General features: G+C 42.3%; 1 protein-coding gene across 4 annotated transcripts in view; it reads left to right on the forward strand.

Annotated features, from left to right (window-relative positions):
* The window catches only part of ncam1b (neural cell adhesion molecule 1b), a 69071-nt gene that overhangs the window by 22148 nt on the left and 32370 nt on the right, over window positions 1–14553 (forward strand). For all 4 annotated transcript variants that reach the window (XM_084019524.1, XM_084019525.1, XM_084019526.1 and 1 more), the window contains exons 2-4: window positions 8813–8887; window positions 9456–9665; window positions 13615–13758. In XM_084019524.1, coding sequence (XP_083875650.1) covers window positions 8813–8887; window positions 9456–9665; window positions 13615–13758 — 429 coding nt within the window. The remainder of the gene's footprint in view (window positions 1–8812; window positions 8888–9455; window positions 9666–13614; window positions 13759–14553) is intronic.

The raw sequence follows: 14553 nt of genomic DNA on the forward strand, positions 1-14553 counted from the left end.
GTGTTGGCACATAACCATTTCCTTTAAAAACTAATGCCTGGAGATTTACTGCTGAGCTGCCGGGGCCCATCTGTTGTGAGGGCTTTATCATGTTTTTTAAAAGTAAAGCAGAAAAAGTAAGTGTCTAAAGCCTGGTATGTATTGATGCCTCAACTTGGAGCTATAATAATAATAATAATAATAATAATAATAATAATAATAAGTGAAGCACCAGCTGAGCTTTTTTCTTTACAAGTATGTGGTTAACTGGTGCAGACAATGGGGAGTGTCACATGACCAGCATGGCAGCGGCGACCAGCTGAAGTTGTGTTTTAACAACCTTTCCAATGTAAATGTGTTGGTCCTCGTTGGCTGCACTGCTGCGTCCAATCAGACAGCCAGAACCAGGAGGAGAGAGAGAGAGGTGATGTCAAAATATTGGGAGAGGGGAGAGCTGGGTTTCCATAGCAACTGGTAGAAGTGAGTATAACTGTGGTTGAGAGGCATGAGCTGCAAGCAAATGCTTGCTCCTTTTTTTTTTTTTTAAAGTTGGGAGTCCTGAATGCAACTACTTTTGTTACTGTCCCTTTAAGGGCCGCCGCCTCACTGCTGCGTTTGTTCTCAATTAAACGCTTCCGATTTCCCGACACAGAAGTCACGGTCACAGGGAATAAAAAAACATTTGTAAAGCTTTGCTGGAACATCTGAATTTCACGCTCATGTCTTTATTTAGCAACTTACACGTTGTAATGTACATTTTATATTCTAATTTGACAAAAAGCCCTTCTGGGCTAGAACGTGTGGCACTAATAGCAATACTTAACAAACACACTGGCAACGTGACTGTAGAGGCAAGCCCCGCCCCCTCGACTGCTACCCAATCAGCTGTCAGAGCCCACACTGTCACTAACTACTCTCCCTGAAAGTTGTTAGAAAAGATACATCCAGTAAACATTCAGTAGCTAGCGTAGCATAGAAGGGCTAACTGTGCTAATGTTAGCTCCACAGGGTTTTTTTTATGTAAGCAGCGTATCGTTTTAGACACGTCGTACATTTCCATTCTCACTATTACACAACGTTGCAACAGTTAAAAGTCTCTGGAGCACAACCGCGTAGTTGTCAGACTCTGGTTGGAGCTAGCTGATGCTGCACTGATTGGCTGAGTCTGAGTTTGAAGGGGCGGGACTAATTTCTAGCCACAGTGGCAACGTGGTTCAATGGCATTTAATAGCGGTCTGTCCACCACGTTCAGGGCCAGAGTCCAGACTAAAAAAATACCCCAACTATTGGACGGGTTGCCATGGAAATACTAGAATATGACCTAACACTCACTAGTTAAACGGCTGTTTGACGATGAATTAGTGGTTCATGAATGAGTGTGGTTTTTTTCAGTCTGACACACTTTTTGTATCTCTGTGTTCTATAAAAGCTCTTTATGCTGTGTAAATAATATACATCAGGTTTTTAAAGTTCATATTCTTCTGTTCCGGGTTTTTGTTTGTGCTGAATCACAAATCCCAGAAACTCTTGCATTTGTAGTTTTCTGCCAATCCATTCGGCAAAATACATATAAAATACGAATATAGTCTTTCGTATTAAACGTGTATATTATGAACGACAGATCTGATGCCGATGTGCAAGGTGTGTGTGTGTCTTGTTTTACGCCGACAGAATAAATAATGAGCGTAATCCCACTCGGGGTCGGGGTCGAGGCTTTTACTACGACACCCAGCAGCACCCCGAGGTGCTGTTCTGAGATAACCACGGAGGAGGCCAGAGGAAAGAGGCCACGCTCTGCATAAATTCCCCATCTATATGGTTGCTCTCTTTATATCTTATCAGTCCACTTCCACTTTAACTGCGGAGAAGTCGGCGTGCTGCTGCGGGGGGAAACCCGAGCCGGGTCGGGGCTACGCCGAGGCTATTTATGGGTCTGCGACCGCCGATTACCGCGGCCCAAGGACATCAATGTACGTTTTCATTCATGGCATATTAACTTCCACCGCCAGAAACAAACACGTGCATGCGCGCATGTGTATGCTGGGGTATGAAATGGTACAATGCCCTCCTGGCTGCACTGAAGAAATCATGAAGATGACCCTTTAAATAGACTTTAGTTTGAGTCGGGGGAGGATGCGGTGGTTTCTGGTCTGGAAAACGAGTGTTACATTCAAATGAGTGGCACCAAATATTTAGCATTTCTGCTGCATTGAGCTGTGACCTGCATCGGGAAGCAGCAAAGCAGATAAATAAAGTCACTGATAATAAGCCGTCACTCATAATGGAGGTGTTTTTTACTCCACGCTGGTGTTTATTTAATGAGATTTATGTAACGAGAAACACTGAGATTTCATTGATGAGCTACAGAGACGTGAATTATTGACACTTTGCAAGCTGCCTCCTATAGTGAGAGTCGGCCTGCATCCCAACATGACATTGCCCACAGCGACAGTGAACGTTACATCACCGATTAACCGCCATGTCAGACCACAGTTCTCGTGATGCGTTTGGGATCTTTTTGTCTTGTGATTTCCTGTTTTGCATGCAACTAGATTCACCTGCAGGCGTTTTCTTGGTATCTTCTCGTGGAGTTGTGGTGGTGAAGTTTAGGCAGAGCATCATTCTCGTGCTCATATGTCACCTGTCAAGTTGAACACATGGCGCCAATCTAATTCAGATTTAATTAGAGCAATTCACAATGAAAAATCTCTATATTTAAAAAAATCTCTATGGCCAGGACAATTGTCTTCATATCTGATCATGCCATCCATGCATTAATCCCTCTACAGAGCTTCAGAAGGTGAAGCTAATCTTTTCAACGATCCTATGTTATGTCCCGCCTGCCCGTCGTCGGCATGGTGACGCATTTCCGGGACTTCCGCCTGAAATGCGTCACCATACAGAAGATAAGCTACTCTCGAAATGCTGTTTCCAAATGGACTTATTATTTACTTCTCCAGATTGTTGGGCCGGACTGGCATTCCTCATCTGCTCATTGGCAGCTGATGTTCTGGGCCTCTGACCATATTGTGCATCCATAAATGGAAATGTCTCCAAGGCAGAGACTATAAAATCTAATTATTCTCCTTGGGTTTTTTTTGTCAGCATGTCCTCTTTCCTCAGTCTTAAGGATGAAAGTGGAAAATAAAGCTACATGGTTTGAAACGCACCTCAACTTTGATTGTTTTGCACTCTCCCCAATGTCAAATTGTTATTGGGAAAGGCTCTGAAATGCTTCTAACTACGTGTTTCGTTTTAATTCAGTTTATGTAAAAATGTCAAACATTTTCAACACAGAGCCAAAGTCTGAAGGGGCATTTTTAATATTCGATTGCTTCTCTTGAACCGGGTCATTCTCATCTTCTGAATTGGTTTATTCCTCGCTGTGGGTCAAACCAAGCAGGTTTCGGACACGTTCTCTTGTTTGTCTGCATATTTTTCCAAGCCTCAGGTTAGTTTTTGCCAATTAGTGCAGCAGAGCACGTTCCAGGGCCGTCTTGCTTTCTGCTTATTTGAAGTCCTCGTTCCGGTTTTGATAAACACTCATGTGTTTGGATCTTCTTTTCCAACTCGAGGCACGAGGTTTACAATAGATTAAGAGTTTGCACTTGATTTATTAGCAGTTTGCAGAAATAACGATGTGGTTTAACGGCCGTGTTTTTCAATAAAACACAGCCACATCTGAGGACACACAATAGAGGACACATCTGAGGACACATTTAAATCATGTGGGTTACTGCTGATTTATTTATACTTTGTGTTGTGCCATACTTTTGAGTCACTTACCTTTTCCTCCGACACTCCACTGACTCAATGAGCTTCGCCATCGCAGTTTGAAGGGTTATATCTGTCCAGTTGTATAGTTTTATCTTGTAAATGTCTTTTTATTTTAAGTTTTGATCAGGTCACATGTGCCGGCCGATGTTGGTTCAAAAAGCTGATCAGAAGAGTCCGATCAGATGATCAGATGATTGAAACGCTTTCAATACTCTGCCTTGTTTGTCTGCGCCGAACTTGAGCGACGGACGTTTGTTAGCCTCTTCAACGTACGAACAGGGCTGTAAACTAACTGTTTTTGGCTCACCTGCCAAGGGGACCGGTAGATGAAAGAATCTACCGGCCAAGTACATTTTTTACCGGCCAAATAATAAATTGCCTCTTTTTGTTGTAAATACATCTGTTTCAGTACTTTTCATTGAGATAACAGTATTATAGAGCAGTACATGCTTAGAAAAGAGGCCAAAGTATTATTTAGAATTACATTTTAATATTATTAATTGAATTTCATTCATTTCATCTCAAACATTGCAAATTGAAAACTTTAACAGTGCAAAACTGTGACAAAGGAAACACTCATTAATTACTCATCAGAACTACAGATGGGACCAATCCGATCCAGTATGCATCTCTAGAACTCCTCATCACTGTCTTCAGCAGACACCCTCTTTGCACCACCATCCATATACTCAGGCCGTCTGCTTCTAACTGAGCTCTCGTGCCACAGCATCATAGCTGTGCTCGGATCAAAGAGAGATCATTTATGTGCCGTACACACGAAGCAAAACAAACTTTTTTTCTCCGTTTTGCCTTGGCGTCGTTTCAAGAAAATCTGCGTCCAGACGAATCCACTGAAAACGACTCAGCGCGCTGTAGTACATATTCCAGGCCCTTATGCGGCGCTGTTTCTGCTACAAAAATGCAGAAGAAGAGACGGAGCTTGACCGGATGTTTGCCGTTGCTATGGCAACACGTGAGAGCTACGGCTAAATATCCACCCGATCAATAAACACCCATAAGATGACAATTTGTCCCGTATAAATAAAACCAACAATAAGCACCAACAGCCGTCACCCTAAGGACCTTGACGAGGCGTTGTCACATGTTGGGATGGATTAATTAGACAAATAAATGCCTACATTCATGGGAAGTTAGCTAGCGGTTGTTTGTTAGCATCGTAATACATCGTATACAGTGTACAGCGGCCCTGATACGCCGACGTACAGACGAGCAGAATATCTGCTACGAGCACGTAGGGCCGCCGTTGTTGTTGTTGTTAGGAGACGTCGCGGGGAAAGAAGTCAGGCTCGAGGGTCGAGGAGCGGGGCGATGACGTCAGCGTGTTCGTTTTCGCCGTCCACACGAAAACAATCACGAAACAGAGGGGTGCCGTTTTTTCTTTTTCACCCTGAGAGCTGGTTTCAAAAAAGTGCGTTCTCACACCGCGAAAACGCCGGATTCGTATGGACGGCAGGGCGAAACGCACAAGACTTCTGCGTTTACGCACTGAAAACGTTTTCGTGTGGACAGGCTCTAAGAGCGGCGACGCACCATACGTTGCTTGGGGGAACTATTTTCTACAGCGGTGACGTCGGGGGAGCTACTTCAGTGTGACACACAACAAATCACCGGTTTAGCTTGACGTTTGCGACCGTCATAATTTATCAGTTTACAGCTACTACAATGTTTTGTTATATCGGGACAAACATTTACCCGCCCCAGTGGCATGTATCCCTCCAAAATTAAGTCGCCAGGGGAATATTTTAGTCGTATTTGGCGAGTGGCGACCGCTAGTTTACAGCCCTGCGTACGAAGAGTTAGCTGTTGGAGAGCAGTGACCCCGTCTGGTTTTTAATTATGTGTTAAGAGGAGTCACCATGCAGCCCTTTAATTTAATTCAGTAAACCTCCCAGACTGTGCAGGTGTGTTGTTCTTCCATTCTAATAGTCTCCAGAATAAAATGAGGATCCCCTCGATCCCTTAACACGTTTTAGCAATTCATCAGTTATCAGTTTAGAGTATTTAGCCGGTAAAGAGGGGAATATTCTGTGGACTCAGAACCAAGTTTATTAGGTGCACCCAGCCAAAACTAATGCAACGCTCCTGCAATCAATCCTCCCTTCATGAACGCCGTGATGATCCGTTTTTGTTGAAACTGTTTTTAAGGAAAGTACCGATTAAACTTTTGTGGTCGTTTTGGCGTCTGCAGTTGAATTATACTGAGGGGTAATATTTAGGCTCGTATACTGTTATATAACTGTCAGTTATATGAATGGGTAGTGCAGGATCGCATCATTAAACTGCTGTTTTATGGAGGTGTACCATATAAACTGGCAACTGTCTTATTTAACATCTTTTTTTTACATTTAATTTGCTCATGAAACCTGCTATGGTAAGTATTTAGTGTGTGTTTTTTTTAATAATCATAATGGGGCTTACTTCATTTAAACCTTTTTATTTTAATGGAGTTATTATGACAAGTTTATCACTTTTTAAAAGTGAACCAGAACCAGAGCTGAAAGTGAAAAACACTTGTTTTTAATGTGTTCCTCCTCGGCGTCTTCTCCGATAGCTGTGGTTGCCGTGGGAACCGTTACAAATGTAAAGCGCTTTCAGCACATTGAATGTGATAATGGGCTTTAACAAATAGCTAAACTTCATCATCATCACCATCCCTCCTCTCCGAACGAGGTGCTCGTTTGACTAAATGAATACCGACGCACTCATTTCCCCGCTCCAATTAAAACAAAAATTCTTATCCATGAATTAGCATAATAGGGTTTTTAGTTAGCGGTTCATATTAAAATGATGTGAGGAGTGTTTTGGATGCCTGGTTTTGATGTTCCCTCACTTTGAACATCAATTCCTGCTGACAAAAAAGCATTAAACAATTTGGCTCATTTAAAAAAATGAAACCTTCAAAAACGAACGGAAATAACCTTCACGTGTCGTCGACGTCTGAGTGACTGGAGTTGATTTAAAAATGAAATAAAAGGATAATCTGGCAACAGGAGAGCGTGCACACAAAAGAGATCTTCATGGCGTAACGCTTACTGCTCTGATGGGACTCGACTTCATATCACTCTGGAAGGTGTCGTAAACAGACTTTAGTGCATTTAAATTTGTTTTTTTGGGTCTAAACTCAGCCATGTATTGGATGCCGACCCCTGATTGGTCCCAGGAATCTTTCCTACAACAGTGACACCACTAAAACAATAATAAAGAATCAATAGAAGTATGCATATATATATACAGGCTATGTGATTGGGGTGATTTCAGCCGTGATTTCATGTTGAATTTAAAGTCAGGGACTCTCTTATATCACCTGGAACTAATCTGCCAAACTCACCTTAGTCGTCTTCCTTGTTATCTGAGCACCTCAATACCTTTTAATGTGGGAGGAGCCATGGGCAAGACGCACGAAGCTGTCAAAGGTCATGAGATTATATTTAAGTATAAAAGACGGGGAACCTTTTTTAATCTTTTTGTTATCCTTTATTCAGGTTTAGCCTTTTCAGTATCAGTTATTCAGATCTTGATCATGTTGAGTTACTGATATCCACTTTTTCCAACTTTTCCAATGCTGATTTTCATAGTATTCTATAATACAGGATCATTAAGTACTCATATCAGTACTCGGGATCGGCATGTACTGAAGTTTAAATACTTCTACTCAGTATCGGTGCATCCTTATTTGTCGAGGCTTCACATTCTGATGCATTAACGCCTTCTGTCATTTATCTTTCCATTCCAACAATATTTAGAGAAAATGGGAATTTTCGGGTGTATTTCCAAAAGGTGATTAATCGTGATTAATCCACAGCTGATAATCTGATTAAAATCTTAAATGGTTTGAAAGCCCTAATATAATATATACAGTCTCCTCATAAATGCATAATTTGTATGATTGACTGAGCAAATGTGTTTTTCAGGGAGATTATATGAAAGAATTAGCGCTATGTGTTGAGTTAGTTTCAGGAGGTCGTGACCCCTGAGTGAGGATAACTGTACATCTTTATGTCACTGAACACACAAAGTAAAGTGACTTACAGGTTTGGGACCATTAGTAGAAAAAGAACCCAGGTGATTGAACTGTTAACTTGGGGAGGAGGGGAGGAATCTGATTTCTTGCCAGTTATACTTAGCAGTGGTCACTCTGGCGCATCATTTCTTTCCTAATGTGTTTGGGCCCATTTAGTCACACTCTTAGTCTCACCACAAGGCATCATGGGAGATTCTGCAGGGAAACAGGCCACACTTTGTTCTGATTAAGCACAAAAGTGTTTCTACGCCATTCTTCCGTCTGTGTCGGGGCTTTTTGATTAAATGCAGAGTGAATTTATCTTGTTAGACAGACAGCATTTCTTTTTTAAGTATCTTCAATGTCATTTTTCTGGAGGTGCATTGGCAGCCGGCGTTTGGTTCTCACCAGCTGCTGAGTGTTGACTGAATAATTGCAGTGCTGACTGGATGTTCTGTAAAAGGACAGGAAGACTGCAGGCATAACAGGAAATATGGGTTTTTTTGGAGCTGGCATCAATTTCTTCATGTGCGTTGCTTTCCACGGGACCGGCTGCCTTTTCAAGCACAGTAACAAATTGTTTGTTGTTATCCGAGGTCCTGGGACGGAGGAGGTTTTATGTCATACAGATCGTAAAGCCCTCTGAGGCAAAGTTGTGATTATTTCGGGGGCTGTATAAATAAATGAAATTGAAAATAAAAGCTGCTATAATCAAGGCCACCTGCAGGTAATGAGTCACAGCTTGATTGTTGTTGTTTTTTATTGTAGTGTTTAAAGTTCTCCACTCGATTTTTCTACCACCTGTTAACTTCAATCAAATAAAGTAATGGAAATTTAACAACATTTTTATCACAGCAACCTCCAATGATTACAAACTGCTTGTGACCGACGACCAAGTGTGAACTCAATACTTCTCCCAGAATTAGTACAAATCTCATCCAGTAGAAAACATAACTGTATATATCGATATTCTGTGCATCGTGTATTATGTTACCAAGGTTTCTGACTTTGTGTTTGTTACTTGTTTATTTGTAGTTTCACTGGAGGTGCAGATCACGCCAAGTCAGGGGGAGATTAGTCTCGGAGAGTCCAAGTTCTTCGTGTGTGAAGGTAAGTTGACCAAAATGTTTAAATATCTCTAAGAAAATATGACCCAAAGTCAACAAAAAAAAGTTGTTGTGATTATTTAAAATGTCAACAAAAGTCTGTTTTTTGTGTTTATATTCTCCTGAAATTAACAAAATAAGAATTTGGATGATTGAAAAACAAAATTGGTTCTTTTATCCTAAACTTTTTTGACAGAGATGATTATGATGTCTATAATTTCACATTTCCAACCACATTGCTTTGCAAAGCCACCTTTTTTTGAAGCATATAGTGGCGTCCTGATGATGTCATCGGTCTGGGGTGCGTTCAAGGCAAAAATATATTTGAGTTTATTATTGGATATTTTTTCATTCCTATGACATTTCAGGGTTTTTCTTTTATGAAGAGTTAAAACCATCCATCCATCCATCCTTCCTTCCTTCCTTCCTTCCTTCCTTCCTTCCTTCCTTCCTTCCTAACTTCCTTCTAAATCCACAAACCACAGCCTTCAGTCCCATCATCAGTATGTTTTTACCGATGTTAGATAACTGATTTCTTTTTCAACGTGCCGCTCTTTCATTGTGCGTCCCAGTTGTGGGCGTGGCCAGGCACATCAACTGGTTCGCACCGAGCGGCGACCGGATCGAACCCAACAGACCGGACGTCACCGTAACCCGTAACGACGAGACCTCGTCCACGCTCACGCTGTACAAGGCCGGCACGGAGAACGCCGGCACGTACCGCTGCGTCGCCACCAACGGAGACCGGCAGGCCGAGTCCACCGTCAGAGTGAAAATCTTCCGTGAGTATCTTCCTCACACACACACACACACACACACACACACACACACACACACGCTCTCCACATCATCGAGTGGTATGAAAAAAGTCCCGTTTATTGAACTTCTAGTATTTTATTGGCTGCTCAAGGGCCACACATTACTCGTTTTCTTTGGATGGATTTTTCATCAGTTCAATAAACGGTGGGAAATCATCGGATAGGTTGCTTAATGATCCCGTGTGTCCGTGCACTTCTTTTGAGAAATGTCTTTTATTTTCCACCAAGCATCAGCAAATATCCATCAGAGATGAAACTCTTCCTGTTGTTGTTGTTATTATTATGAGAAGTGGTCACCCATGGATATACGACATATTAAAATCGATACGGAGTTCATCAAAAATAAGATTGCACTTTCTGTTTTGCAATTTGCATTTGTGTCGGCTCAGTAAACGTTAGTATTTCACTCTGTGTGACGTTGCATTATTGAAAGAAATTTCCGCAGTGAATAAAAGACATTTTATAAAAAGTGAGAAAAGTTTTCATGAACGACAAATCTGTCGCACAAGATCACAAATCCAGTCGTGAGCTTCCCAAATACATGCAGGCAGTTTTATACAAAAGTGTTTCAGGGATGAGTTTTCAGTGAAGAACTAGGGTTGTCAAAAAAAACTATACTCCGATAATAATCTGATAATAAAAATTTTGGGATTAGACACTAATTTGCAAAAAGTATAAATGTTTTGTAAGCAGTCGACATGCAGAAGTAAAACAAAGTTTGCATTTAATTTGCTCCTGAAACATAATACTACGATAAGTATTTAGTGTATTTCTGTGTGACCTAAATGGTTTTTTTTATCTGAAAATATTTGTCATATATAAACAGTTATGTGGCTGTGTTTTGTTTTGTTGTTTGCACCACGTCAGACACATTTTTAAAAGTAATAATAATAATTAAAACTGCGAGCAGTGATAACGGGCCCTCGCATGGCACGTAACTCGGTTAGTGCTACGACCGCCTGACGTGTCGGACCGCCTGGCCTGGCCTGGCGGCCGGTGACGACCCGCGGCGTGGCGGTGGCCGGGGACGACCAGGGACGACTGGCAACGTGGCGGTGGCCGGGGACGACCCGCCCCGTGGCGGTGGCCAGGTCAGGCGGTCCGACACGTCAGGCGGTCGTAGCACTGAACCACATTTCAGTGCTACGACCGCAGAGTATTTTTTCTGGTTCAACTACGGTGGGGCTAACTCATACGACGGTGGGGCTCAAATCAATGTCAGAATTTCAATGTGAATATATAACAACACCCAGTGCTCACAAGCGTGCGCTTGTGTTTAGGTCGGGGATGGAGGGCACAAAAAACTATTTGCACCGGGGCCTGTCACCATGATATACACTACTGATTTCACTGATACTGAAAACATTAGATTTAGTCTTAAAAAAGTATTTTTCCATTTGTTGTTGTATTTGCCGTTTCTGTGCGTACATTGAAATTGAATCCTGGCGGCGGCGCTGACAACACCCTCCCACAGCTATAATCACGCACACAGTGAGAGAGAGAGACAGAGACAGCGAAACGTGAATAGTTACGTTAACAGCCGGGACCCGAGTGGTCATCTTCCCCTGCAGGTGTCAACGGTGCGTCCGTAGTTTTATCCAACACGCCCGCCACCGCCATCTGTTGTTCCGTCCGACGACGTTTAAAAACAAATGTATCCATGATCAATTTTGACCAGCTTACTAACGTTAACTTAACGTGAGTGACTATAAGCCGCTAACGCGAACTGCTAGAGCCAGGTAGCTTACAAACTAGTAGCCTGCTGTCTCTGTGTCGAGCATACACTAAAAGCGGGCTCACATGAGTGACGTTTACGTACGGACAGTACAGTCTGTTAATGAACCCAGATCAGTGACAGTTGCGACGTGACGTGGTGCTGCTGTTGAACTCCGCACTTTTCACATGGGAGAGAGAGGGGGATGTGACATGTGGCCTGTCGTCCCCGGCCACCGCCACGGCGCGGGTCGTCCCCGGCCACCTCCACGGCGTGGGTCTAAAATGGCTGATTAACTGTAGCGCCCCCGAGTGGTCAATTTTGATAAAACTTTCAGGATATGTTCCAGGGAGAGATGTCAACACATCCTGCAAGTGTTGAGCAGATTGGACATTGTATGCTGAAGTTACAATGACTTCCTGCACACTGGTAAAAACGTCATGGACTGGCCACGCCCTTTGACTTATGCAAGACCTTTTGATGACTCTTCATCATTGAAGACTTGAGTACATGATGACCACGTTTGAGGTGAATCTGATAAAGCTGCTAGGAAGAGCCCGCTGAAGTATAAGACTTAACACTTTCTATAGCCACTAGGTGGCGCTCTGAATATGAGTCAATATTGCAGTGCTGATGTGTTCAGAGTTGGACTCTTGACAAACATGTGAAGTTTTGATCATATCAGACAATGTACATTGAAGTTATAACAGTTTAGATTTTTGTGGTTGAAGCATGGATTTCGTCCATGTTCAGGACGCCGTCCTGGCCACGCCCTTAGACTTATGTAAGACCTTTCGATGATTTTGCATCATTGAGGCCTCTAGAACAGTCTCAGCGAGTTTGGCATGAATCGGATCAACGCTGTAGGAGGAGTTCGTTAAAATATAAAGCCTACAATTAGTTAAAATGGCCTAAAATGGCCCAAAATGGCTGATTTACGGTAGCGCCCCCGAGTGGTCAATTTTAATAAAACTTTCAGGATATGTCCCAGGGACATATCTCAAAATACCCTGCAAGTTTCGTGATGATTGGGTTAAATATTGTGGAGTTATGTGTATTGAATTCTAGAGCCCCGCCCCTCTAATGTTCATTGGCTTATAACTTCTGAACGCAACAATATTTGTTGTGATGACACACAGCAATTTTGGTGAGAATCGGATCTACGTTTTAGGAGAAATTAGCAAAAACGGGTTTTTCACAAAATTCAAAATGGCGGAAAATTTCGGTAGGCGGACTTTGGTAATCCCTTAGGGTTTTTTGTAGAGCACACTTGCCTGCACATGTGTACCAAATTTTGTGTCAATCGGAGAAGTTACTGTGTGAGGGGTGTGGCCTACAAGGCGCTAGGTGGCGTTAGCGAGCAACTTTTTTTGTGGCCAACTATGAAATCTCAAATTTTTCGCCAGTCCAAATGCGCATGGCAATTTTTTTCAACTTCTGAATATGACAAGGCCCCCAAAAAGGCCGTCGAACTTGCGTAATAAGAAAAAGAATAAAAATCCCTTCAGTTTCAATAGGGCTTCGCTGCCCGACGTTGTCGGCGCTCGGGCCCTAATAATACATTTTATGTGTTGCTGCCTTTCAGGACTCCTTACAAAACATGGAATAAAAACTTTAATAAAAGCAACACAACACAAGTAGTCATCAAGTTAAACACATTTTAGTCAATAAAATCAAGGTGGATACAAAAGTGTGGTTTCAAAAATGGTATTGAGTTTGATATTCTAGTATTGTGACAACCTGCTTCTTCTGGACAGTTTATATTAAGATTTCACAATGAAAGCCTTGATGGGGCTGCGTAGCATTAACAGCAGGGAAGTTGTGATTCTGTAACTTCCATGTGGAGCTCCCCGTAAATTAGAAAGGCTTTAGTGGGGACGATAATGAGCTCGCTAATCGCTGCGAGGTAAAACAAATTTGAGCGGAGAGAGAGTCCTCCGCACTGTAGTTACAGTCAAGTTGGCTCACAATTTGATTTATTTTGAAAAAGATGGTGAGAAGTAAAATTTCCGGGCGCTCCTCCAGTTTGATGATTTACAGGAAAATAGCAGGGAATTGATGCTTTATTTTGAAGATATCCTGTTGCATGTGGAGCAGTTTTTCAAAATAAATGTATGAATCTGTTCTGGTGAATAAGAAGCAGTCAGACTTTCTGGGACTTGTATCTAAAATAGTGTTAACGCACGTTATGTTTTCCAGAAAAAGTCACGTTCACCAACGCGCCGTCGCCCCAGGAGTTCACCGAGGGAGACCAGGCCAACATCGTGTGTGATGTCATCAGCTCGCCTCCTCCCACCGTCCTCTGGAAATACAAAGGAGCAAAGATACAGATGGAGAAAGACGGTGAGCGTCTCGGACCAATCACATTTGGGTGTTAATAAAGTAACAATTTACTACTTTAGGATTTAGCCGACCTCAGAGGAACACCATCGTGCTGCAGAGTTGAATCTTGTTTGACCCTGTCTCTCAACCAAATCCCCCAAGGGAGACGAAGAAATGAACTTGATCTGAGGATAAAACCTCATACTGAAAGTGTGACTTGTTTATTGTAACCGTAATGGAAATATAATACCACTGGAAGATGAGAAACTATAATGAAAATGCAGATTTAGCAGCATTAGTTGAAAGTTTCCTCGCCCTGCTCTTATCCCTCCTCCTCCTCCTCCTCCTCCTCCTCCTCCTCCTCCTCCTGGGTTTATCATGAGGAGGGTTTTTGAAAAGAGGGAAAATTAATTTGGGCTTTTTGAATCTGGAGAAATAGCTCAGATATTCACCGTTATTCACCTCGTGACACTGAGCAATATCATAATGTGTTTGTTATTGTCGGAGTGGCTCGCTGGAAGAATAGGCTGGTGTGTGGGTTGCGATAGTATTTTTTTTGAATTACTACATGATTAAATTTGTTCGGGTTCACATTTCATCTCAGACAGAGAGGGGGGGGGGGGCTCTTTGTGGGCCATATTTCTCCTTTTTTTGTGTTGGGAGTGTTGGGATCACAGATATGATAAGTGGAAATTACATATAATCGGTGCCTAAGATAGAGTTTTTATATAAAAGTATCCCAGACAGACTATAATATTGCATATTCCTTGGACTAATGGAGCTTGATGAAAATGCATAATTCAACTTTACATTTGT

This window comes from Eutrigla gurnardus (genome assembly GCF_963514095.1).
Source record: "Eutrigla gurnardus genome assembly, chromosome: 10".
NCBI classification, from domain to species: Eukaryota; Metazoa; Chordata; class Actinopteri; order Perciformes; family Triglidae; genus Eutrigla; species Eutrigla gurnardus.